Raw genomic sequence first — 25,172 nt, forward strand, 5'->3', positions numbered from 1 at the left:
GATCCTTAGATGCTTACATAGGAATTCAAAGTGTTGCTGCAGGTGAAGTGAGCTGGGGCCAGATCATGCAGGATGGGTATCACAGGAACTGAGTTTTCTTCTAAACTCAGCAGGCAGCCAGTAGAGGGTTTTAAATCAGGGAGAATTAAATGATCAGATGCTCATCTTTAGGAGATCACATGGCTTCTGTGTATTGAACAGATTGGAATAGAGCAATGGTAGAAGTAGGGAGAACCATTGGGAGGCAGTTGCTCTAGTGTGGCTGAAAGGTGATGGTAGCCTGGTCCGGGTGGAGGCAATCTACCAGAGTTAGAATGAGCGGGTCATGCTGGAGACCATCCTGACCCAAGGGCTGGTGGATTGGGTGTGGGAGAAGAGGGCCATCCTCTTCCTGTCCTGGCCTGGTTTGGGCACCACCGGCCTGCACGTATGCTCTGTACAGAACTCCTTGGACACAGCCACGTGAGATGGCTCTGTGCTTGCCTTATAGCTTACCCCAGCCACCACAGGCCAGGTTCAAGTCAAAATGCATCTAAAAGGCATCCCTTACTCCTGCAGCCCAGGGCTGGTCTCCTTTGTGCTTGCATGGTGCTTATTGCTTGTTGAGCTGGTATGGTGATGCCCATGCAAGCTGGCCTCCCAAGTCTGCTCTCCGATCCACCGGGGTCCCCTTAAGGGCTTAGAGCAAAGATGGCCGTCACATAGGAGCCCACACACTGGGCACTGAAAATCTCCTGGTAACTGCCCTACCTACAGGTGGTTGACTGTTCAAGTCAATATGCCGACTTTGGATGCTCCAGAAGAGAGGCTGAGAAAATTTAAGTACCGAGGCAAAGACGCATCTGTGAGTACCAAGCAACTGCTTCGCCCTATGAAGCAGTAGTGCAGTAAAAATCTCACAGCTGGAATGTATCAGAAATGGAGGGGAAGATGATGTGGGGAACCCAGGTTAGATCATTTCCCCCAGGATTCTCAATAGAGTCGAGGAGTTTCTTCTGAACCAAGATAAAAGGGTCTATTTTGTTTTGTTTTTAATTTTAATCTCCCTCAGTCTGGCATCCAGGGCTGGATCAAGGCTCCAATGACCTGTAGACTGATCCCTAATGGTGGAAATGGTCAGGGACATGTGGGTCATGTCTTCAGAGGCCATAGTCCCCAGCCCTGCCTGGATCTCCAGTTGGGAGGCCCAGGCCTGCCCTTCCGGGACCAATCAGTACTGATGGAGATGTGCTCAGACTCCGGACAATGGTACACTTTCCTTGGATGGTTCTACAGCTGAGAGTCCTGGCCTGCCGAGAATGTAGACAGGCTTCCTTCACTTTGGGAAGAAAGTTAACTACTTTTCTGGATGTGGTGTTAGGAGAAAGCAGAGGAGGTAAACCGTGCTGACTATTTACTGTGTAATGTTAACTCTTCTGGACTGTTTACTGTTGTCACTGTAAAAGTGAAATCAGACGCTTTGAGGCATGTTTTAGATAAATGGGGTGACAGCCTGACTCCCCTGCTCTAAGGGCTCTGGTTCTTTCTTTTTTTCTCATTAGATGAGGCGGCAACAGCGGATGGCAGTCAGCCTGGAGCTCCGGAAGGCCAAGAAAGATGAGCAGGCCTTAAAGAGGAGAAATATCACCAATGTCTCCTCTGACCCAGCTTCTGAACAACTAACCAAAGGAGTACGTACATTGGGAATATGGCATTCAGGACGGTGGTGTGGGAGATCCATCCTCAGCAGGTTTCTCTGGCTTGAAAATGTTTAATACATTCGGAACTTGCAAACTCTAATCCAGGGTCTTTAAGGAGGGGGGTAGAGGTAAGCTGGTGGTGTTGGAAAGCGAAGGGCCATTACCTTTGTGGCTGTAAGTCTGGGATCTATGTTCTGAGCGAGATGGGGTAGATGAAGTGCAGCTTCTAATGGAAATGAACTTACCATCCCTCGGCCAGAAATAAGAAATGAGGGGTTACATCTAGTCACTCAACATATAAAGTCTTGCCTAGGACCCGAGTGCTGTCCTTCATCATCAGTTCCCCATCCACCCCAACCTCACTTAGTGCAAATTCTGTGTTGATGTGCAGCCTAAGGCTGTCTTTCGTGGGTCCTTTCCGGAATACCTTGACTGGGGAGTTTCTCTTCTTAGACTCTGATAGTCATGGCTCTACATCCTTTTATGATCTGCCACTGTCTGTGTCCCATCTTAACCATCCACATGCATTATTGCACCCTGCTAGGATTAGGAGTCTTACAGGGCAGAGCTAAATTCAATCTGGGGAAGTAGATCTGATGACACATTAGCAGCCATTAAACGGAATGGCTGTTAGCATTCTCTGACTTTCTGTACATGGCTTCTTTCTCTCAGCATAATGTTTTCAAGGCTTGTCTGTGTTGTAACATATGTCAATACTTGATTCCTTTTTTTTTTTCAAGTTTATTTATTTTGAGAGAGAGCATGTGCGTGTACACATGTGAGTAGGGGAGGGGGAGGGAGGGAGAAAGAGAGAATATGAATGAATGAATCAATCGATCACAAGCAGGTTCCACACTGTCAGTGCAGAACCCAATTTGGCGCTCAAACTTACAAACTGTGAGATCATGACCTGAGCTGAAATCAAATATCAGATGTTCAACTGACTGAGCCACCCAGGCGCCCCAGGACTTCATGGCTTTTATGGCTGAATAATATTTCATTGTATGGGCATGCCAAGTTTTGTTTATCCATTTGTTAGTCGGTGGACATTTGCGTTTCCACTTTTTGGCTATAATGAATAATGGTGCTTTGTGCACAAATGTTTGTGTGGATGTGTTTTCACATCCTAGAGCATGCCTAGGAGGAGAATTGCGGGGTCATATTGTCATCCTGTTTAACTCTTTGAGGCTGGAGGTAAACTGAACAGTGGCTCCCCCTCCAAATACCTCCATCTCCTAATCCCCAGGACCTATAAATGTCGCCTTGTATGGCAAACGGGACTTTGTAGATGTGATTAAGTTAAGGGTCTTGAGATGGGGAGATTATCCAGGATTATCTGGATGGACCCAGTGTAATCACGTTGGCCCTTACAGTAAGGATGAAGGACAAGTCAGAGCAGGTGATAGGACCACAGAAGGGGAGATTAGCGTATTGTGCTTTGAAGATGGAGGGAGGGAGTCACAAGCCAAGGAATGCAAATGGCCCCTCTAGAAGCTGAACAAGGCAAGGAAGCAGATTCTTTCCTCAGAGCCTCCAGGAGAAGCCAGCCCTGCCTTTAGTCCAGTGAAGCTGATTGTGAACTTCTGATGTCCAGAACTAGAAGATGATGTGGTGTTTTAAGCCACTAAATTTGTGGTAATTTTTACAGAAACGATAGGAAACAGATATGTTGCCAAACTGTTTTCCTAAGTAGCTGTATCATTGTACATGCTGGCTCTCTTACCAACACTTGTCCATTCTGGGATTGTAGCCATCTAGTGAGTACAAAGGGCTATATTGTTGGAATTTTGGTATGTTTTCCTAACGACTAATGATCATTTTTTGATGTGCTTATTGGCTATTTGTGTATCTTTTGGAGAAATGTGTATTCAAACCCTTTGCTCAATTTTAAGATTGAGTAATTTGTCTTTCTCTTGTGGAGTTGTAAGAGTTCTTTACACTGTCTATTCTGGATACTAGACCCTTACCAGATACATGATGTGCAAATATTTCCTCTTAATCTGTAGATTGTCATTTTTACTTTTTTAGTAGAATCCTTGAACAAAAGTCTTAAATTTTGAAAGTGTTCAATTTATCTACTTTTTTATTTGGTTGCTTGTGCTTTAGGTATCATATTTAAGAATCCATTGCCTTGGGTGCCTGGGTGGCTCAGTTGGTTAAACAACTTCAGCTCAGGTCATGATCTCACGGTTCATGAGTTCAAGCCCTGCATTAGGCTCTCTGTTGTCAGCACAGAGCCTGCTTCGGATCCTCTGTCTCCCTCTCTCTTTCTCTGCCCTTCCTTCACTCATGTTCTCTGTCTAAAATAATAAACATGAAAAAAAAATCCATTGCCTGATCCAAGGTCACAGAGATTTATGTCCAAGTTTCCTTCTAAGAGTTTTATAGTTTTAGCTGTTACATTTAGACCTTTGATCCATTTTGAATAAACTTTTGTAAATGGTGTGAGTTAGGGGTCCAATTTCATCATCCCATGTGTGGATATCTTATTGTCCCAGTATCAAAAAGACCATCCTGTCCCCGTTGAATGGTCTTAAATCCCTTGTCTAACATCAGCTGACCATACACGTGAGAGTTTATTTGTAGACTTCGGATTCTCTTCCATTGATCAACATGTTTACCCTATGTCCGTGTAGCACAGACTTGATTACTGTAGCTTTGTGGTGGCTTTGATATAGGGAAGTGTCTTCCAACTTAGTTCTTCTTTTTCAAGATATTTTAGCTATTTGGAATCCCCTGCATTTCCACATGAATTTTTGAATCAACTCGCCAATTTCTTCTAGCAAGACAGCTAGGATTTAGGCAAAGCATAGGAGACTCTTAAATACAGAGAACACACTGAGGGTTGATGGGGGTAGGGGAGAAGGGAAATGGGTGATGGGCATTGAGGAGGACACTTGTTGGGATGAGCACTAGGTGTTGTATGGAAGCCAATTTGACAATAAATTCAATTTTTTTTTTCAACGTTTTTTATTTATTTTTGGGACAGAGAGAGACAGAGCATGAACGGGGGAGGGGCAGAGAGAGAGGGAGACACAGAATCGGAAACAGGCTCCAGGCTCCGAGCCATCAGCCCAGAGCCTGACGCGGGGCTCGAACTCACGGACCGCGAGATCGTGACCTGGCTGAAGTCGGACGCTTAACCGACTGCGCCACCCAGGCGCCCCAATTTTTTTTTTTTAAAAAAAGACAGCTAGGATTTTAATGGAGATTACGCTGAATCTGTAGACCAGTTTATAAGAGTATTGCCATCTTAACAACATTAAGTCTTCCAATTCATGATCATGGGGTATTTTTTAATATATTAGTCCCTCTCTAATTTTTAAAAATAGTTTCAGCATGTAAGTCATGTGCTTCTTTTGCTAAATTTATTCCCAAGTCTTTTATTCTTCTTGATGTTATTGTAAATAAAATTATTAATTTCAGCTTTGGAGTGTTCACTGCTACTATATAGAGATGCAAGTGATTTTTGTATGTTAACCCTGCAGCCTAGCTATGTCTTGTTTGTTAGCTCTAATTTGTGTGTATGTGGGGGGATTCTTCAGGATCTTCCATATACAAGTTTTTGTCTTCTGCAGATAGAGACAATTTTACTTCTTTTTCCAATCCGGATGGCTTTGTTTTTCTTACCTAATTAATCTGTTTAGAACTTCCAATACTATGTTGAATAAGAGCAAGGAGGCATCCTTGTCTTGTTCCTGATCTTAAGGAGAAAGCTTTCCATCTTTTGCCATTAATTGTGATGCGAGAGGTGGGATTTTTTTATTTTTATTATTTATTTATGTATTTATTTTAATATGAAATTTATTAAATTGGTTTCCATACGACACCCAGTGCTCATTTCAACAGGTGCCCTCCTCAATACCCATCGCCCACCCTCCCCTCCCTTGAGGGGGGATTTTTTTTATAGAAAAAAAAAATGACCTTATGAGGTTAAGGAAGTTTCCTTTTATTTCCAGCTACTCTATCATGGAAGGGTGGTTGAATTTGTCAAATGCTCTTACCCTGCATTTATCGAGATAATTTTGTGTTCCTCCCCCCATTAATTCTATTAATAGAATTAATATTCTATTAATATGTCCTACTACATTGATGCTCCCATGTTGAACCACCCCTGCCTTCCCAGATTGGATCCCAGTCGATCAGGATGTATAATCCTGTTCATACGTTGATGCATTTTTGTTTCCTAGAATTCTTCTTTTCAAGATTAGCTGTTTTTCTTGAATAATCTTTTTGGCTCAAAACAAATTGGGCTATAAGCCTTTGGTCAGTTTCTAGAGTTTGGAAGGTTGATTCTACTTGTGTTGTTGTTGGTGGTGGTAGTGGTGGTGTTTTGGAGAAGAGAATTTTTGGAGATCCTTACTCTATTTTTGCTGATCATAACTAGCATGTTCTTCATGGAATGAAAAGGTGCTGGGAATCCAAGTGATTATAAGAATTACCCCTTCCCCAGAGCATGGGAAGGGTCCCACAGATCTGTGTGTCCTATAAGACCACCAAATGTCTTTCTCTCCCCTAATGCAGACCAGCATACTGCCCAAGCCAGCTTGTTTTAATCAGATAGATGGCTAGACCAGATGACCTTCATGGTTCCTTTTCGCAGAGACTCTGACCCAAAAACATCTCTCCTTGCAGGTCAGCCTCAACCTGCAAGAAATAATCAATGGTGTGAATGCCTCAGATCCAGACCTATGTTTCCAGGCCACCCAGGCAGCCAGGTATGGCTATACAGACTCTGCTATTCATAGGTTCCAAGCTAGGAATAAGTTTCAGGGGCCTTCCTGGTTTTGTGGCAGTGACAAAATGCCCACACAACATAAGAGAAGGTGAGTCCATTCAAAAACAAGACTAAATTGTTCCTCTACACTGTCCTTGAGAACATCTTAAGATATGCAAGTGTTGTCAGAGATGAATTGCTTAATTTAAATTGGCCTCTATAGGAATCTCTGCTCATAGATAATACCTGAAGGGAAAAATGTTGCTTCATCACTGCCAAGTGCCATGGGCTGGACTTTAGGATATTAAGTGGCTCTGGCCCAGCTGTTAGTCTTGTTTGATAGCTAGAAATGCCAAGAGCATTTATAAAGGAGGTTCTTAATATCAGACTCACATGACTTGCTTTTATTTTTTTCCCTCTGATTGCGAAGGAAAATGCTGTCCCGTGAAAGGAACCCTCCTCTAAAACTGATTGTTGAAGCCGGGCTCATTCCCAGGCTGGTGGAGTTCCTGAAGTCATCACTTCACCCCTGCTTGCAGTTCGAGGCAGCCTGGGCTCTGACCAACATTGCTTCTGGGACTTCAGAGCAGACTCAGGCGGTTGTGGAAAGTGGGGCCATCCAACCTTTGGTTGAGCTCCTGTCTTCCCCCCACATGACTGTGTGTGAACAGGCAGTGTGGGCCCTTGGTAATATAGCAGGTAAGACTCTCCTCATAAAGGGCTAGGAAACCAGTGGGTCAGGCACCTGGCCTGGCATGCTATGGGAGTTCTTTAGGTAGCATCATAGACTTGATCATCTGAGTTTAAATATCTAGAAACAGTGGGGAGGCTCTGACAGGCTTTTCCAAAATTCAGAGTCAAGTTCAGAGGCTGAAAATTAAAGCTGAAACTAGATGATGCAGTACGTACTGAAAGCTAAAGGCCACCTAAGGCCATATGCCAATACTGGGGTCCTACGGCCTCAGGTCTCAATGGCCTCAGGAACAGAAGACCAGTCTTTGACCCATGCACTGTGACATTTATGACACACCCATTCATAACGCAGGACCTTGAAAAAATTCTACCTCCAGTAAAAGTTGCCAAGGGAATGTAACAAAAGATAATATTTCCTCAGTTTGGGGTAAAAGTCTTCCCTGAAAATGCAATCCTAAAATGGCCTTGTGAGTTTGGGGCTTGCTGCTGTATTCCCTGCATGGGCCAGGAAAGCATGAACTGAGGAGTTAGTGAGACAGGGTTGAAAGTTCTAGCATTCCTGGCTGGATATAAATACAATACTCTTGGGGGGGATATGAACTCAATTGGGCCCCTCTGGATTTTGACAAATTAAGATCAGCCAAATGTTAGCAGTTTCAAGTTCAGAGAGTCAACAACCCACCATGACTGAATCAGCAGAAGCAAACACTGTGATGAGACCTCCAAGGACTTAGGGTATTGGGATAACAAATGCAGAATATAAAGTAAGTCTGCGTGGTAAATGCTTGCAGAAATGAACCACCTATTACAGAGACTTTGTCCCTCATTTTGTCTGGTTCAGTAAGGAACAGGCAAAATCGGGTGGTATAAAGTAACATATGCCTTGTCCTGGTGGTTGAAGAATTACAGACTGAGACTTCTAGGGTCTCAAATTGGTATTCTCGCTTGAGCAGCAGATAGCAGATGGCTAGCATCTACCCATCCCCCAGACTTGGTTTTGAGTTGCTTTTGGAAGCCTCTGTCCCATGCCAACATCTTCTGGGAAGACAATTTGGCCTGTAATAGCCTTCATCTTCTTGAGAACCATGCTATGAAGTACCATCGGCATTTAGAGTCTCGAGGACAATTCCTGGGCTATTGGCTGGCTCCTTGATGTGTCCACAGACTGCCTATGACAGTCATTGCTGTGTGGTGCCCACATCTGGTCTATCTGCCCAACCAACATGATGGAGACAGAGAATCTAGTTCATGGCTATCCTAAGTATTTGCCCAACCCAGGAATGCATTTTGGCATCTCACCCTTTGCACAGGCTTTTAAAAAAGTAGTTGCTTACCCCCAGGATTCTCTTTGTTCCCTGTTCAGATGTCACATTCTTATCTATTTGAAGGTGATGGCCCAGAATTCAGAGACCTGGTTATCTCGAGCAATGCCATTCCACATCTTCTGGCCCTGGTTTCATCAACCATACCTGTAAGTGTCTTTAAAGTAGAAAAGCTAGCTAGGTGACACGTTTCTGAAATTGTGGAAGTATTTTCAAGTCAGTTAGGTCATATGGGTGCTGCCTTGCCCCTTAGGACAGCACTTATAAGCAAGACCTAGGACTGAATATCACCTTGGGTAGAGGTTGATGGAAACTTGCCCCCAGGGGCCACTAGTGCTGATTTTACTTTTGGGGGGGGGTGGCATTGGAAGAGTTCCATTAGAGTTTTTCTAAAATTATAGTCCTTCAAAAGTAGATGACTAAGCTTTCCATTCAAGGGGCACAGATAGAATTAATGGGTCGCCAGTTCTGTTCCTGGGTACTGGGTCTTGATTTGAAGCTTAGAGTCAAAGTTGATTGATGTGGCAACAATAGAGCTCCCCCACCCCGACCCCACTGGAGATAAATTTGGGTTTTAGATTTGCTTCAAACAAAAATGAAGAGAAGGTAGCTTCTAAAAGCCAAGGGAATACCCAGCCCTCAGGGTGGGAGAAAACCTGATCTAATGGAACCAGAAAAAAGCTGACATGACCAGGGAGTTCACAAGGAGAGAGCAATGTAAGAAGACAAGTAGGGCAAGGGACTTAGACTTCCTCATGCTTCCCTCATGACAGAGGGAAGGCTTTGAAGGATCTCAAGGCAGGAAGTGAAGTGATCTGATCTTTTAGAAAGACCCTTCTGGCTGCTTGTAAAATGATAGCAAACGGAGATGGGATGCTGCCATGTTGGACATGGGAGATAGAAAGAAGCAAGGATGCCCTCCGGTTTTGGGTTAGCTTGTTATGATGGTCCTCCTAGAGAAATGGGAAGAAGGAGGGAAGAAGGAATCAGAGCCTTAGTTGTACATATTAAGTTGAAGAGTGTGAGAGACACCATCGTAGCAATGTCAGGATGGATAAAGTTGGTCTAGATGATTGTGCACACATCTGTCATCCAGCTGGGCAAGATCAACTAGAGCAGGGCTAGATGCTTACTCTTATAAATAAAGTTTTATTGGAGCATGGCCATCCCCATTTATTTATGCCCATATTGTCGGTTGCTTTTGTAATGTTACAAGGGCAAAGATGACTTGTTGTACCAGAGAGACCCTATGGCCCATAAAGCTGAGAGTGTTTACTATCTGGTCTTCTATAGAAAGAATTTGCCCCAACCCCTGACCTAGAGTATGAGGAGAGCCTGTGACTAAGTCTCAAGAGTTCTGACACTCCGAAGACAGGCAGAGCCCACCCCAAAGACTGAGAAGAAACAGCCCATTTGGCGATAGAAATGCAGGTTTGGGGTCATAGGTGCCAAAAAGAGCTTTTTCAAGAGGGGTACTAAATACCTCTGATAGGGATGGTAACTTTAAGACTGAAAAAGCATCTGTTGGATTTGGTGACTTGGAAAAAGCTGATTTCATCACTAAGTAAAAAGAAGTAGGGGCAGAAATCAGACCAGAGGGGTGGAAGAACAAATAAGAAGCTGCAAGGTAGACGCAAATATAGACACATCCTTGAGGGCTGGACTCTAAAAATAGAAGCAGGACCATGGCTAGAGAGACGGAGGGGTCCCAGAGTGTGGGAGTGATCCAGGGCAGAAAGGTGGTCGTGGGGACAGAATCTTCAAAGGCAAAAATGGGATCCAGATGTGGAGTAGGAAGACTGACCCCTGAACAAAGATCAGAAATGTGGTTGCCACATGTTGGTAGGGTTACTAGGCAGACCAAGCAACTCCTGCTTGACCTTTGTTTTGTCGATGAGAAATGAAAACAGGGTCATCAACTGAGTCCAGGTGGGAGGGACATTTTGAAGAATCCAAGGAAACCTACATATAACATTTGAATAGGAAACCTAAACTCGTTCAGGGTCTCCCTAGTGTGCATCACTACTGAGAACAAAGTCTGCATGAAGCTCAAATTCTTTGCTTCACACTGGTCAATAATATTGATGAAATATGGCAAGGACACGTAGCCATTGGCATTTTCCTTCTTTGCCCCTGATGCTGGAAGCAGTCTCCTTGTTACAGATCACGTTTCTGCGGAACATCACATGGACTTTGTCCAACCTTTGCCGAAACAAGAGCCCTTACCCCTGCAAGAAAGCAGTGAAGCAAATGTTGCCCGTGCTCTTCCACCTCCTGCAGCATGAAGATGACGAGGTTCTCTCGGACACCTGTTGGGCCCTGTCCTACCTCAGTGATGGCTGTAATGAGCGCATCGGCCAAGTGGTAGACACAGGCGTCCTACCCAGGCTGGTCCAGCTCATGACCAGCTCGGAGCTCAATATCTTGGTAAATGTCCCCGGTCCTGCCTGTCTCTGCATGAACCTTCCAACTAGCATGTGGGAGTCATACTCACTTGAGTGAGACCTCTCCCACCATCAGCTCTAATACTTTACCTAGAACAAAGCTTGTGGTCTGCATTGCCTTGGTCTCTGCTACTGTCTAGCCAAGGACTTGAATGTATTTTGATCGAAAAGCCTAGTGGATGTTAAGTAACTTACTTTTTCTTAATCTGGTAACTAGAAAGTATAGAAAAGCACCACATTGAAATTGCTTCTGGTCCCTCCACCCTTTTGTGGCCTTTCCTTCCAGTGGTCTGTGCATGTGGATGTTAACCAGTTGGCTAACGCAGGGTATGTGTGAGTGTGTGCGTGTGTGTGCTAACGTAAAGCTCATTATAACATTTAAATTTCTTAAGGGTAAAAGAAAATTCCCTCTTATCCTCTCCCCAGTTTGTTATTAGACTACTGAAATAGTCTAGGTAAAAATGAAACAAAGTCAACATCAAATACTTGGCTAGGATAGGAAACATGTCACTTATAAGCTTCTTGAAGATATGCCTTAAAACATGGGTGCCCCTTTTGACTTCTATGGCTAGCCTTGTATATTTATGCAGGCTTCACAATCATCTGTGCCTAGATTAGCATAATATTATTCAGACATCAAGGTTAGTTTGGGGAGATGATATTGAGAGGAGGGAGGGTATGAAGAGAATAAGAAGAAATAAGAAGCTGTATGTCCTGGGTGTCGAGGGCCCATTTGGAACCATCCTGCCAAGGCTGTGATTGGCCTATTCCACCTCTCACTTGAGTAGCAGATACCTAGCATGAAAGGCTAGGAAAACTCTAGAACTGTTGGTGGTCTGTGCTGGGGCAACCACTACAGTGCAGAGAAACCAAAATGAATGCACAGTCAGCCCTCAGAGGACTGTTGTCTTGAGCCCAATTGCAGACCCATCCTGGGGACCTTCAGGGTTGAGAGGGTGTTTGTGAACACATCAACAAATGCCATTGGGATCTCATTAGCTCCAATTAAATATACAGCAGGGGGGCGCCTGGGTGGCGCAGTCGGTTAAGCGTCCGACTTCAGCCAGGTCACGATCTCGTGGTCCGTGAGTTCGAGCCCCGCGTCAGGCTCTGGGCTGATGGCTCGGAGCCTGGAGCCTGTTTCCGATTCTGTGTCTCCCTCTCTCTCTGCCCCTCCCCCGTTCATGCTCTGTCTCTCTCTGTCCCAAAAATAAATAAAAAACGTTGAAAAAAAATTAAAAAAAAAAAATATACAGCAGGAACCTGACACTCCTGCTAAATACAAATTCAGTAGAAGTTACCACATTATAAATACTGTAATCAATTTAGCGATTTTCCCAGTGTAAGATTATGGAAAGGACAGTGTTATTTCTTAATAAAGCCATCCCTTGACCTCTGTTTCACTGAACCTGGAACTGTTGAGAGGCTAGCAAGTACCTTCAAACTATGCAAATGGCTACGGATGTGCTGAATTAATAAAGATCATGGATTTGATCATCATTCACAGGTTTCCTGAGCACCATCAACATAGCAGGACGCATATTTGGGAGTGCACATAGCTTGGTGTGACTGTCCCCTTCTGTTGTGATAAATTGGCAAAGCTTGCTTACACTTGCAGCCTTGTTCTTCCAGACCCCCTCTCTCCGCACCGTGGGGAACATCGTCACAGGAACGGATCACCAGACCCAGGTGGCCATTGACGCGGGCATCCTGAACGTGCTGCCCCAGCTCCTGATGCATCCCAAGTCCTCCATCCAGAAGGAGGCGGCTTGGGCCTTGAGCAACGTGGCCGCAGGGCCCTGCCAGCACATCCAGCAGCTGATTGCTTGTGGCACGCTGCCTCCCTTGGTGGCTCTGCTAAAAAACGTAAGTGGTGCACTCTGTGACAAAAGGCTGTTTTCCAATTGGCCCCACGTTGAACCCCTTCAGGAGTTCAGACACCACCTAAGAAGCAAATTAATCGAGATCACAACAGAGCTATGAAACCTTAGTTTCCTAATTCTCCCTGGGGAAAAAAAAAAAGGAAGAGGCATCCATTTTGGACAACCCATTAAAGACTTAGGAGACTAAACAAGCATTGTTCAATGAAAAGGTGACCCCTCCCACCCCTGCCCCACCCCCCCAGCTCAAATATTCAGAAAAAAATCCTGAGCTGGTAAATATTGGCTTATCTTTGGTGTTAAAAGAATGTGGCATCCACTCTACTTGTCAAGAGAGGGGGAAGTTTTGTTGTTTGAGGAGGAAGAACCTATTGGGTTATAGTGATATTGTACACTGGATTTTTTTCAGCGTAAAAAATCACATTGATTGGAGTGGTAATATATACTGAAAATCCAGATATAAGAGTAGAAGTAAAACAAAACCTCCTTCTTCCTCCAGATTCCCACTTCCCTCCCCAGGACAACTCCTATCCGTCAGCATTTCTTTTTGTCCCCTTTGAATGGATGGGCTCAGTTTAATCATCTATAGGTGACACAAGCCAGGAGTGGTTTTGTCTGGTTGGGGGCAGGGAGGCAAGTGGAATAGGATGGGAAAGAGAAACTGCCGGTGGTGTTCCTGTCCTGGGGTTGGATGGTGGGTTCCTAGGTGTGCAACCTGAATCAAGGCATCTTTTGATCTATTAGATGCTTCCTATCCTGTGTGCTACCATGAGTCTATATAGATTCTCATCAGAAACCTCCCGTCATGGGGGCACCTGGTGGCTCAGTCGGTTAAGTGTCCGATTTCAGCTCAGGTCATGATCTCATGGTTCCTAAGTTCGAGCCCCCCATTGGGCTCTGTGCTGACAGCTCAGAGCCTGGAGTCTGCTTGGGATTCTGTGTCTCGTCTCTCTCTCTCTCTTCTCAAAAATAAACAAACATAAAAAAAAAATTAAAAAGACATCCAGCCTTGAATCAAGAAGTAATCTTACTTCACATTGCTTTTTGAACTACAGTTGGCTTGGAGCCCGAAGTTGTTTTTGGTTATTGAGTTTCTTTCTTTCTCCCTTCCTTCCTTCCTTCCTTCCTTCCTTCCTTCCTTCCTTCCTTCCTTTCTTTTACACTGAGGTCACAGTTTTCCCCAGCCATAAAATGGGAATAACTCCTTCTGCACAGGGATAGAAGGATCTATGATAAATTACTCCCAGATCTCTGGGCAAAGTGTTTCTTACAAATGCAAGGAATGCATTGAGTGATATTTCAGTGGTCTTCCTCTGACACCTCTGGTCTGGCTCATTCCCTGAGATCACTTTGTGTGCTCAGCTTTGTAGCTATGGAGCTTCTTGTCCATAGTTTCCCTGCATCCGAAAGACTAAGGGCATCTGCCCTTCCCCTCCTTGTCCTCTGTCTCTCTCTCTCTCTCAAAAGTTAAAAAATAAAATAATTCCAAGGATAATTTCTAATATATATAGATTATCTGGATTGGTTTATGTTCGTTATATTATTCCCATAACCTGACTTAAGGAAATGAGTCCATTCCAACTTAGAACTTCCCTCTAAGTCCTACTGGGAGCCTGTCTGCTCCTTGGCTTCTCAAAGGTGCTATCCTTTGTTCAAGAACTAGAGGCAAATTGCTGATGTGTTCGACGTAAATTATATATACAGTCTTGGCTGTCACTAGCCTACCTAGAAATTGAACTAAGTTAGCATTGCTATATTTAAGTTCTTCAGGATCCATAAAGATTGTAAACATTGTTTCTTCAGGGAGAATTTAAAGTCCAGAAAGAGGCTGTTTGGACCGTGGCAAACTTCACAACTGGAGGCACCATAGACCAGTTGATCCAGCTTGTCCACTCTGGAGTCTTGGAGCCACTGGTGAATCTGCTTACCATCCAAGACCCCAAAATTGTTACCATCATCCTTGATGTTATCTCTCTTATCCTCAAGGTGAGCTGCTCTAAGCAGGTTGGGTTTTTTTTTGTTTTGTTTTTTAAGCAGGTTGGTTTTGAAATAGCAGTCTCCAAATTGAAGGCGTTTATTTTGGTTCTTAAAACCCCTATGTGGATTCTCTTTCCACTCCCCCAACCCTCCTCCTGTTCATGCATCCTATGGAAAACAAAAACAAGAGGCCTTTCAAAGAAGGCCCATCTTCATTTTTTCAAGTGAGTGACCATATGCCTAACATTGTTTCAGATGCTCAGGATACCACAGAACAAAGTCCTTGCTCTGGTAGAGCTTATATATTAATGGGGAGAGAAACAGACCCGACAACTGGGAGTTTATATGATGAAGGGTCAGTCGCTGATGGCTCAGAGGGGGAAGGTAATGGTGATCCCGTCAATGTAGTAGTCAGGAGAAACTTGTCTCAGGAAGAACATGCATGCAAAGACCAAAGAGAAATAAGTGGATCTTATGGATATCTGGGGAAAGAGGGCTCAAGGATGGGCGGGAGCAAAGGGATGGAAGGTGGTGGTCAGGCTCAGAGCATCCATATCACATAAGGCATGTGAAAACCTTGGCTTACTCTGAGTGAGATGGAGAAACCAATCAAATGTTTGAAGCTGGGAAAAGCAGTCCTGTACACCACATGGCTGGCTCTTCTAGAAGGCTAAAACATAGGATACACCTGAAAGAGAAGCAAGAAGTTAGCAGAGATAGATGCTGAAATTGGACTACAAATCCTTGAATTAGAACTCCAGGAAAGTTCTATTTCTGAAATAAAGGCAAATTAAGCCAATGTTCATAAACCATTTGTGTCAGTTCTATATTGCTGCATGATCAGTTACTCCCTACTGGTCTAAAACAAATACAATAAAACCTTGGATTGTGAGTAACTTGTTCTGTGCATGTTCTACAAGACAAGCAAACATTTCTAGTAAGTTTTAACCTGATAAACAATCTATGCCTTGCAATACAAGTCATACATGATGCTGAATGTCCCATGATCACAACTGAGCCAATGGTTCTTCTCTCTCTCTTGCTACTGGATTGTGGGCAATCATCTTCCATTCTTGGATGCTCAGTTTCAGGCTGCAGTGTTTGGCAGAAATTGACGATTTTTCAGAATGTTGGAAGGTGCCCACAACTGGCACTAGTGTATTTTTTGTCACTTCAAAGCACCTGTGGACAGTCCTTTGCTTTTCTATACAAGAGTAAGCTTAGGAATTCTCCCATTCTAGGTCAGGTTGCCTGTAGATATAGACCCTTTACTCTATGCCTTATTGCTAGTTACATTAAATACAGTATATGACAAGAGTTTAATAATTACTGTAGTCAACATCCATGCAAGCTTGGACGTGGCCCCCAGGCAGAAAAAGATTGAAAAGAAAGATGGTAATAAGGAGATGATTACGGTGGAAGTGAAGAAGGAAATCAAGAAGTATGAACAAGGTATGTGAGTGGCTAAAATTGCAAGATTTTAGAAGTCGATGTTGACCATTTGCACGATATTAAAGAAGAAAGAAGGGGGCTGGATGCAGCAAAAGGATATCAAATATCAAAGCAATGGCCACATGTTCTGGAAGATACAGAAAAGTTGCTTCTGTTTTAGATAGAAGAAACTAGCAGGTGATGCTGTGCCCAAGAACTTTGTCTGCAAGAAGGCAAAGGCCTTGTACACCAACCCTGTAAGTAAACTGCCAGGTATGTCAACAGAAAATGAAGTCTTCAAAGCAAGCAGGGACTGGTTTGATAACTTTAAGAGGAGAAGTGACATCCATAGTGTTGCGAGACATGGAGAGGCTGCGAGTTCTGACACTAAGGCAGCTAAAGCTACTGCCACCGAGTTCCAGAAGCTCATGGTTTCCAAGTGTGACCTGCCAGAAAAAGTTTTTAACTTGATGAGCCAGGGCTTTTTTGGAAAAAGATGCCAAAGAGGACCGACATTACAAGATAAGAGCATATAATGCCCAGTCACAAGCCCACAAAAGACCGTCTCACCCTCATGCTTGGTGCTAATGCAAGCAGGGATTTTTATTTTGTTTTTAATAATTTTTTAAGTTTACTTATTATTCAGAGAGCACAATCTGGGGAGGGGCAGAGAGACGGACAGACAGACAGACACAGAGACACAGAATCTGAAGCAGGCTCCAGGCTCTGAGCTGTCCACACAGAGTTTGACGTGGGGCTTGAGCCCGTGAACCATGAGATCATGACCTGAGCCAAAGTCAGAAACTTAACTGACTGAGCCACCCAGGTGCCCCACAAGTGGGGATTTTATTTTTTTTTTATGGTTATTTATTTTTGAGAAAGAGAGAGAGAGAGAGAGAGAGAGAGAGAGAGAGAGTGTGTGTGTGTGTGTGTGTGTGTGTGTGTGTGTGTGTGTGTGTGAGAATGAGGGAAAGGGAGGGAGGGAGACACAGAATTCTAAGCGGGCTCTGAGCTGTCCACACAGAACCCGATGTGGGGCTCAAACTCACAAACTGCAAGATTGTGACCTGAGCCGAAGTCAGCCTACTGAGTCACCTACTCAACCTACTGAGCCAGCCAGGTGCCCCACGAGTGGGGATTTTAAAGTCAAGCCCCTGTTCGTGTATCATTCCAAGAATCCATGAGCCTTCAAGAAAGGCAAGGTGCAGAAGAGCCAGTTAAACATTATGTGGAGGTCCAACAGTAAGTCTTGGGTCACTCATATCTTGTTCATTGGGTGGATCAATGAGGCCTTCAGTCCTGCAGAATTTTAGAAAAGAATTTGTCACACAAAACCTTACTGGTTATGGATAATGCTCCTGTTCACCTGCCAGGCTTTGAGGACCACATACTGAAGGAACTTGAGTTCATTAAGGTCAAGTTCCTTCCTCCCAACACCATTCCAATTTTCTAACCCATGGATCAGGAGGTTCATTTCGAACTTTAAAAAGCTTCATAGCAAAGCACTATTTCAGCAATGCTTCAAGGTGACCAAAGGAACAAACCTTACCCTCTGAGGGTTTTGGAAAAATCATTTGCACATCATGAACTGCCTCAAGATCATTAATAAAGCCTGGTATGGGATCACCAAGAGAACCCTTGATTTTGCTTGGAGAAAACTGTGGTCCGATTGCATTCTTGGACATGACTTAGAGGGGCTTGCTTATGAATAGAAGCCAGCAGTTGTTGATGAAATTGTGTTCTTGGGAAAGGCCATGGGACTGGAGGTGAATGAGGATGACATTCAAGAGCTGGTAGAGGAACATGGCCGGGAGCTGACCACTGACAGACTGATGGGTCTGCTTCGTGAGTAACAGCAAGAGGTTTTGCAGGAGATCACCTCTGCAGAGGAGAGAAGAAAAAGGCAGAGGAATCCCTCACTTCAAATGAGATTATGGAGATGTGTAAAATGTGGGAGACAGTGCAAAATTTTGTAGAAAAGCACCACACAAATAAGACTGTAGCAGTGTGAGCAATTAATCTGTTTAACAACAATGCAATGTTATTTCCGCAAAATCCTCAAAAGGAGCAAAAGCAATGTCATCGGATAGGCTCCTTGTTAAAGTTGCATGAAAAGAAAAAGATTCTATTGAGCCAATAGATAGCAGTGATTCCATTAGTGATTGTGAAGTTCGTCCCACAAAATAACCCTCCTCTCCCTTGTCTCCTTCACACCAGCCATAAAGATTTTCAAAGATAAGTGCAGGTTAATTAGTGTTTCTTTATATCTTGTATTTATTTTGTATTATATTACAGTATTATAATGATTTTTATATGAATATTTTGGGTTTGTGGAATGATTCATCTGAGTTCCCATTATTTCTTATGGGGAAATTAGCTTTGATAGACAAGTGTGTTGGATTACGAGCATGTTTCTGGAACGAATTATGTTCCCAAACCAAGCTTTTACTTTATTATCTCATCTAGATTCTGGGGTTAGGAATCTGGGGATAGCTTAGCTAGATGGTTCTGGCTCAGGGTCTATTATGAGATTCAAGGTGTCAACTGGGGCTGCAGTTTCATCTGAAGGCTTGATGGAGGCTGAGGAGCAGCTTTCAAGATGGCTCACTCGTATGCCTGGAAAGTTGTCACTTTCCTGGACCTGGAGCTCTTCATAGGACCATTTATGTGTATTCTCATCATGGTAGCTGGCTTCCTCTGGAACAAGCAATCTAGGAAAGCAAGGTGGATGCCCCAGTGGCTTTTATGACCTAACCTTGGAAGTCATTCCAACAACATGGAATGGATTGGTTACACAGATCAGCCCCACTCAACATGGGAGGAAACTATACAAGGGTGTGAATATCAGGAGTTAGAGATCATCTGAGGCCATCTTGAAGGCTGGCTATATTCATCTGGTTAAGGTCCTTTTATATGCGACGAAGCCGTTTGAAGAATTTCAAAGTAACACCAGGGGATTCCTTTTAAAAGCTCACTTTAATCATCCTTTTCATGTAACTGTCTTAGAAAGAACTGACCTGAGTCAAGAACAGATTTGAAATAGCACCCAATTAGACATGAAGACTGAGCAAATCACATGGATGAAGCAGAGACTTGGCCGCCCGTAGACAAAGTTGGACATAACGACATAACACATTGGTGAAAGCACACTTGTGGGCTGGAGAAATTGAACTTCATCTGTTTCATTTGAATTAAACATTTGGGATTTTTTTTTCCTTGGAGGCATCTGGGAAAACCACATCTGATAGATCAGAGAAAGGCACTGGAATAGCAGGTTAGGAGGACAAGGTAGCAGAGAGCCTCTAATGGCCGGCAGAGTGCAGCTTGAAGTGACTTTGGGGCTGTTTGCTCTTTTACCAACATCCAGAATCCTTCTCCAGGGCTCTGCTTGCCCTGGGTCATCCCACATCCCCCAGCTTTCTTTCTGAGGCTATCCTAGCTCATTGGTCCTGCCTTGGTTTCTTCACTGAAAGCCAAAACTCATTTTGGACCCCAGATAGGACCAAAGAGTGTCCAGCTTTAGAAAAAACAGTACAGACTCTCTCATCAGGTAGACGGTGTGACCTAAATAAGGTTTAATTTGGACCCCAGGAGGTTTTCTTTTGCTCACAAAATAAAGAGCAGAGCTCTTCGGAGATGACACCAAAGCTGCTTCTTTATTTCTCTTTCCCCAAATAAGCTATTTAGCTAGCTGGATTATTCCCTCTTCTCCTAATAAGCAACACTTAACCCTTCAAAAAGTTGTCCTTGCCATTCCTTGTTTTGGGAATGCTGGGAGTTTCCTATGGTTGGCCCTGGTGCATCACTGTTTTTCAAGAAGGTGTGTTACTTCCCAAGCCGTTTATGCACATCTTCTATAACGTAAACCACTGATCATTTACTGTGTTCTACTTTCTGTATTGCAACAATTATCTACCTGTCTGCCCCAAAAATGAGTTATGAAAAGGCCTTTTCTAAATCCCATCTTGAGCTCTAGTTTTGTAGGCCTTGCCCACAGTCTATGTACAAGTGTTTGAATGAATGAACAGCCCCAGATGATAAATCCGATGATGAGCATTGGATTAAATCCACTCATGTTGTTTCCGGGGACTTGGTTATTTGCCATGGTGTTGCTCAGGGTCCCCTTAGTCTTACCTCTCAAGGCTTTACGGTGAGGGTAGGGCCAGAACACCTGTATTTAAATAGCATTACTTAGGGTGCCTGGGTGACTCAGTCGGTTGAGCATCCGACTTCGGCTCAGGTTGTAATCTCATGGTTTGTGGGTTCGAGCCCCACAGTGGGCTCACTGCTGTCAGTGCAGAGCCCACTTCAGATCCTCTGTCCCCCTCTCTCTTTGCCCCTCCCTGCTCATGTTCTCTCTCAAAAATAAAGCATTACTTGAACATTCTTTCAAACTGTATTACTTTTTTTTTTTTTTTTTTTTGAGAGTGAGAGGGCACAAGTGAGCAAGGGGAGAGAGACAGGGGAAGAGAGAGAATACCACGAAGGGCAGAGAAGGGGAGACAGAGAAACAGGGCTCCCCCAAAGTGGAGTTCGAGCTCACGAACTGTGAGATTATGACTTGAGCCAAAGTCAGATGCTTAACCGACTGAGCTACCCAGGTGCCCCCCTCAAACTGTATTTTAAACCATTTCCATTAATTAGAAGGGAGATAGCTATTAAACTGTAATAGCAATGTATTTGTGGAGGGCAGCTTACTTGGCAAAAATTGTATTTTGTGCAATTAATATAAACCTAAATATGTGTACTATAAATACCCAAAAGAGGAGTAAGATCCTGCAGTCTTAATTAGGGAAAAATAAAACTATGGCTGCCCATCCTGGAACAGGAGACTTTGACTCCCCTGAGGCGAAGCTCCGCCTCCAAAGAGCTTTTTTTCTTACATGCCCACAGGCAGCAGAGAAGCTTTCAGAGAAGGAAAACATGTGTCTCCTGATAGAAGAAATCGGTGGTGTTGATAAAATTGAGGCCTTGCAACTTCATGAGAACCCTCAGGTTGCCCTGACTGCTTTGAACATTATCGAGAACCATTTTTGTGAGGTAAGTGATTGCAGAGCGGGAAGGAGCACTCACACTTCCTGGTGAGGCACCTTAGCAGGTGATCACTGGGCAGGTGCCTGTGCTGGCCCTGGGAGGTGGGTGACCGGACAGGTGGGCTTCCCTTGTGACTTAGCTCTGAGTTTCTCCCCCCGTCCATGTTGAATGGGCTGCCTTTGAGGGGCAGCTTCCCGGCTCCTGGAAATCACTCTAGTCCCATAAAGGCTTGCCCTGCTGTCTCTGGTTTAGAATTTTGTTCTTTTTTTTTTTTTTTTTTTTTGTCTTTCCCCCTGCTTTCCTCTTGTGGTGAGGAAGGGAGCAGGAGGGAGGGGCTATGATGCTGAAGTGATTTATTTTTTATCTCTATTTAAATGTTTTTATTTTTGAGAGAGAGACACATGAGCAGGGAAGGGGGAGAGAGAGAGAGAGTGACAGAGACACAGAATCTGAAGTAGGCTCTAGGCTCTGAGCTGTTAGCACAGAGTCTGATGTGGGGCTCGAACTTGGGAAAGGCAAGATCATGACCTGAGCCAAAGTCGAATGCTTAACCAACTGAGCCACCCAGGCACCCCTGAAATTATTATTATTTTTTTTTACTGAAAAACCCAACTAAGGCAATCCTAGCTTCTGAAAAATGATTTTGCTACTTACTGCATTTTGTTTCTTTCCAGAACACAGGGTTTGGGATAAACTGCACACAAGGCTTTTAACTTTTCTGCAGGAGCAGGGAATAATGATCACAGAGCATTAGACGTTTCTTTATATGTGTTTTATTTAATAAAATATGTGCAAAAGAAAACTTAGCATTTTAACCATTTCTAAGTGTATAGTTCAGGGCCATTAAAAGTACCTTCACAGGGGTACCCAGGTGGTTCAGTTGGTTAAACATCCAACTCTTGATTTTGGATCAGGTCATGGTCCTAGGATCATAAGATCAAACCTAAGTCTTAAGATTTGAGCCCCAAGTCGGCTCAGAGCGGAGTGTGGAGCTTGCTTAAGATTGTCTGTCTCTGGGGCGCCTGGGTGGCTCACTAGATTGAGTGTCTGACTTTTCAGCCCAGGTCATGATCTCGAGGTTCATGAGTTCAAGCCCTGCACTGGGTTCTGTGCTAACAGCTCGGAGCCAGGAGCCTGCTTTGGATTCTGTGTCTCCCTTTCTCTCTGCCCCTCCCTCACTCTTATTCTGTCTCTCAAAAATGAATAAATGTTAAAAAAAAAAAAAATTCTTTCTCCCTCTGTCCCTCCCCTGTCTGTGCGCTCGCTCTCTCTCTCTCTCTCTCTCTCTCTCTCAAAAAACAAACAAAAAAAACTTACACGTTGCTGGGTAGCAGTCACCACCATCCTCTCTAGAACTCTTTCATGTTTCCGAAGTGAAGCTCTGTTCCCAGTAAACATGGACTCCCCATTCTTCCTCCCCCGAAGTCCCTGGCAACCACCATTTAACATTTTGTCTCCGCGAATTTGGCTACTCTAAATAGCTCATGTAAGTGGAATCATACAGTATTTGTGCTTTTGTGATTGGTTCATTTTACTTGGCATAATGCCCTCAAGGTTCATCCATGTTGTAGCCGGTGTCAGAATCACCTTTATTTTTTTTAGGCTGAGTAATATTCCATTGTGTGTATATACTACATTTTGGTTTATCCATTCCTCATGGATCTTTACTCGGACTGTTCTTTTGACTATTGGGAATAATGTTGCTTTGACTATGAGCAAATACCAAACAAATACCTGTTTGGAATTCTTGCTTTCAGTTCTTTTGGGTGTATATACAGAAGTGGGATTGTTGGGTCATATAGTAATTCTATTTTTAACTTTTGAGGAACTGCTATACTACTATCCACAGGGAATGCACCATTGTACATTCCGACCAGCAATGCACAAGGGTTCCCATTTTTCAACATCCTTACCAATACGTGTTGTTTTCTGGTTTTTTGATCCTTGTCATTCTAATGGGTATGAAGTTGTGGCTTATTGTGGCTTTGAGTTGCGTTTGCATTAGATAGTGTTCATATGAAGGTGAGCTCAAAGTTCTTAAGTGGCCCGCTAAACATAGGGCTGGGGTTTTATGGAATGAGTGACACTCCATTAGGCATCAAATTGGAATCGTCAGCAAAATCCAGAGCCATACAACAAATACGACCATGTTGGTGGTTTGTTGCTACCTGAAGTCAGTCAATACTGGTTTGGGACCAAGGGGGTGCTCTCAAAACAGAGAGGACCCAGAACAGCAATCAGCATCTTCTGGGTTAAGGCTCCTACAAAACTTTGTAAGTAGGAAACCCATCTCTTAAAGGAGTTTCAGATTCCTAGGACTCATCCAAGGGCTCCAGGCTAAAGACTTCTGATGTAGAAGTAACAACTACCTACACTGTGTCCTTACTCACTGTAAGGGCACTGTTCTATGTATCAAAACTGCACTTAAAAATAATCCAGACACAAGAGGACAAATACCATATGATTTCACTTACATCAGGGACCTAGGAGTATCAAACCCACAGAGGCCTGCAGGAAAATGGTGGGTGCCAGGAGCTGGAAGAGAAGGAAATGAGGAGTTAGTGTTTAATAAGTACAGAGCTTGGGTTTGAAATGACAAGAAAGTTCTAGAAACGGATGGCGGTGGTTGCACAGAAATGTGAAGGAACTTAATGCCATGGAACGCTCTACTTACAAATGGTTAAAAGTGGTGAATTTTATGGCACGTATGTTTTACCACACACATAAACTGTATTTAAGGTAGAGCCTGAGAAATATGTTGGTGCTTTTCTCCTTCACCCTCTTTTCTGAGGGAGCCTTGAGGCTGATTTAGATCAAATTGTTAATCCATAGAAGATGTTAAAGAGCCACCTGTACGGCAATAACTTGCTGGGAGCCTGCAGGTACAATAGTGTCTCTTCTTCCCTGAAGGGAGAAGAAAATGGCACAGTATTACCAGCCCTGGACCAAGATTGTGAATTCTTAAACCACTTAACAAAAAATTACCAAGGCCCCACGACTTCTAAACCAAGGACCACACCCTAATGGGTAACTTCTTTAAGAATCTTCTAGATCTTGGCATGCCGCAGGTGTAAAGCTTTTTAAACTGAATGTTAATAAAAGTTTCGACACATTCACCTCCATCTATCAAAAACGCCGTTGAAACAATTGCATCTTAAAGCCATGTGGAATTCATCTCCTGAGAATGTGTGGTTTAGTGGTTACCTTTAAGGATCTTAAAGGAAGACACTAAAAACAGTAAAATGGTCTATAGCTATTTAAGACAAACTTTGGCTTGTAGACTTGATTTAACCAGTAATTCGTATTTCTTTCCCCTTCCCTTTTCATGGAATGCCTGTTAGTACAGAACATTCTTCAGGGAAAGCTGTGTGGGTGATGGTCATAAGGAGAGTAGAATGGGCTGGGAAGGACCTAGGACCACAATACTAGGTAGTGTTGTGATGGATGTGGGATATGCTCTGAGGATTGGACTTGATTTATATTATTTGAGTGTAGAGATGGGATCAAATTCTATTGTGGTCTGAAGCATTACACCAAAATGTCATGCCCAAAGCAAGTCTTTGCTGGTCCTTGATAAGTGAGGAGGAAAGATGTGTGGGTGTCCACCTAAAATACTGCTGGGGGCTGGGGCACCTGGGTGGCTCAGTCAGTTGAGCGTCCGACTTCTGCTCAGGTCATGATCTCACAGTCCATGAGTTCGAGCTCTGCGTCGGGCTCTGTGTTGACAGCTCCGAACCTGGAGCCTGCTTCGGATTCTGTGTCTCCCTCTCTCTCTGACCCTCCCCTGTTCATGCTCTGTCTCTCTCTGTCTCAAAAATAAACGTTAAAAAAATTTTTAAATACTTCTGGGAGGTATCTGGGTGGCTCAGTCAGTTAAGCATCTACCTCTTGATTTCGGCTCGGGTCATGACATGGGATAAAGCCCCGCATTGGGCTCTGCACAGATAGCGCAGAGCCTGCTTGGGATTCTCCCTCCCCCTCCCCCTCCCCCTCCC

At 43.9% G+C, this 25,172-nt stretch overlaps 2 protein-coding genes across 2 annotated transcripts in view; both read left to right on the plus strand.

Moving 5' to 3' along the window:
* Nucleotides 1-25,172, plus strand: part of ATP5MF (ATP synthase membrane subunit f) — a 616,357-nt gene that overhangs the window by 217,077 nt on the left and 374,108 nt on the right. The window lies entirely within an intron of this gene.
* On the plus strand, nucleotides 757-24,329 carry KPNA7 (karyopherin subunit alpha 7). The gene is made up of 10 exons (XM_049639320.1): nucleotides 757-844; nucleotides 1,542-1,670; nucleotides 6,315-6,397; nucleotides 6,827-7,095; nucleotides 8,478-8,560; nucleotides 10,575-10,838; nucleotides 12,488-12,721; nucleotides 14,539-14,721; nucleotides 21,037-21,183; nucleotides 24,088-24,329. The coding sequence occupies exons 1-10, from the start codon at nucleotides 779-781 to the stop codon at nucleotides 24,199-24,201; spliced, it is 1,572 nt and encodes a 523-aa protein (XP_049495277.1). The 5' UTR covers nucleotides 757-778; the 3' UTR covers nucleotides 24,202-24,329.

The sequence above is a fragment of the Panthera uncia genome, chromosome E3 (genome assembly GCF_023721935.1).
Source record: "Panthera uncia isolate 11264 chromosome E3, Puncia_PCG_1.0, whole genome shotgun sequence".
Taxonomy (NCBI): Eukaryota; Metazoa; Chordata; class Mammalia; order Carnivora; family Felidae; genus Panthera; species Panthera uncia.

Coding starts and splice junctions, on each gene's coding strand:
- KPNA7 (XM_049639320.1), top strand. CDS start 779: ATGCCGACTTTGGATGCTCCAGAAGAGAGGCTGAGAAAATTTAAGTAC. Junction 7,096..8,477: donor GGCCCTTGGTAATATAGCAG/GTAAGACTCTCC, acceptor ATCTATTTGAAG/GTGATGGCCCAGAATTCAGA. Junction 21,184..24,087: donor TCGAGAACCATTTTTGTGAG/GTAAGTGATTGC, acceptor TCTTCCCTGAAG/GGAGAAGAAAATGGCACAGT.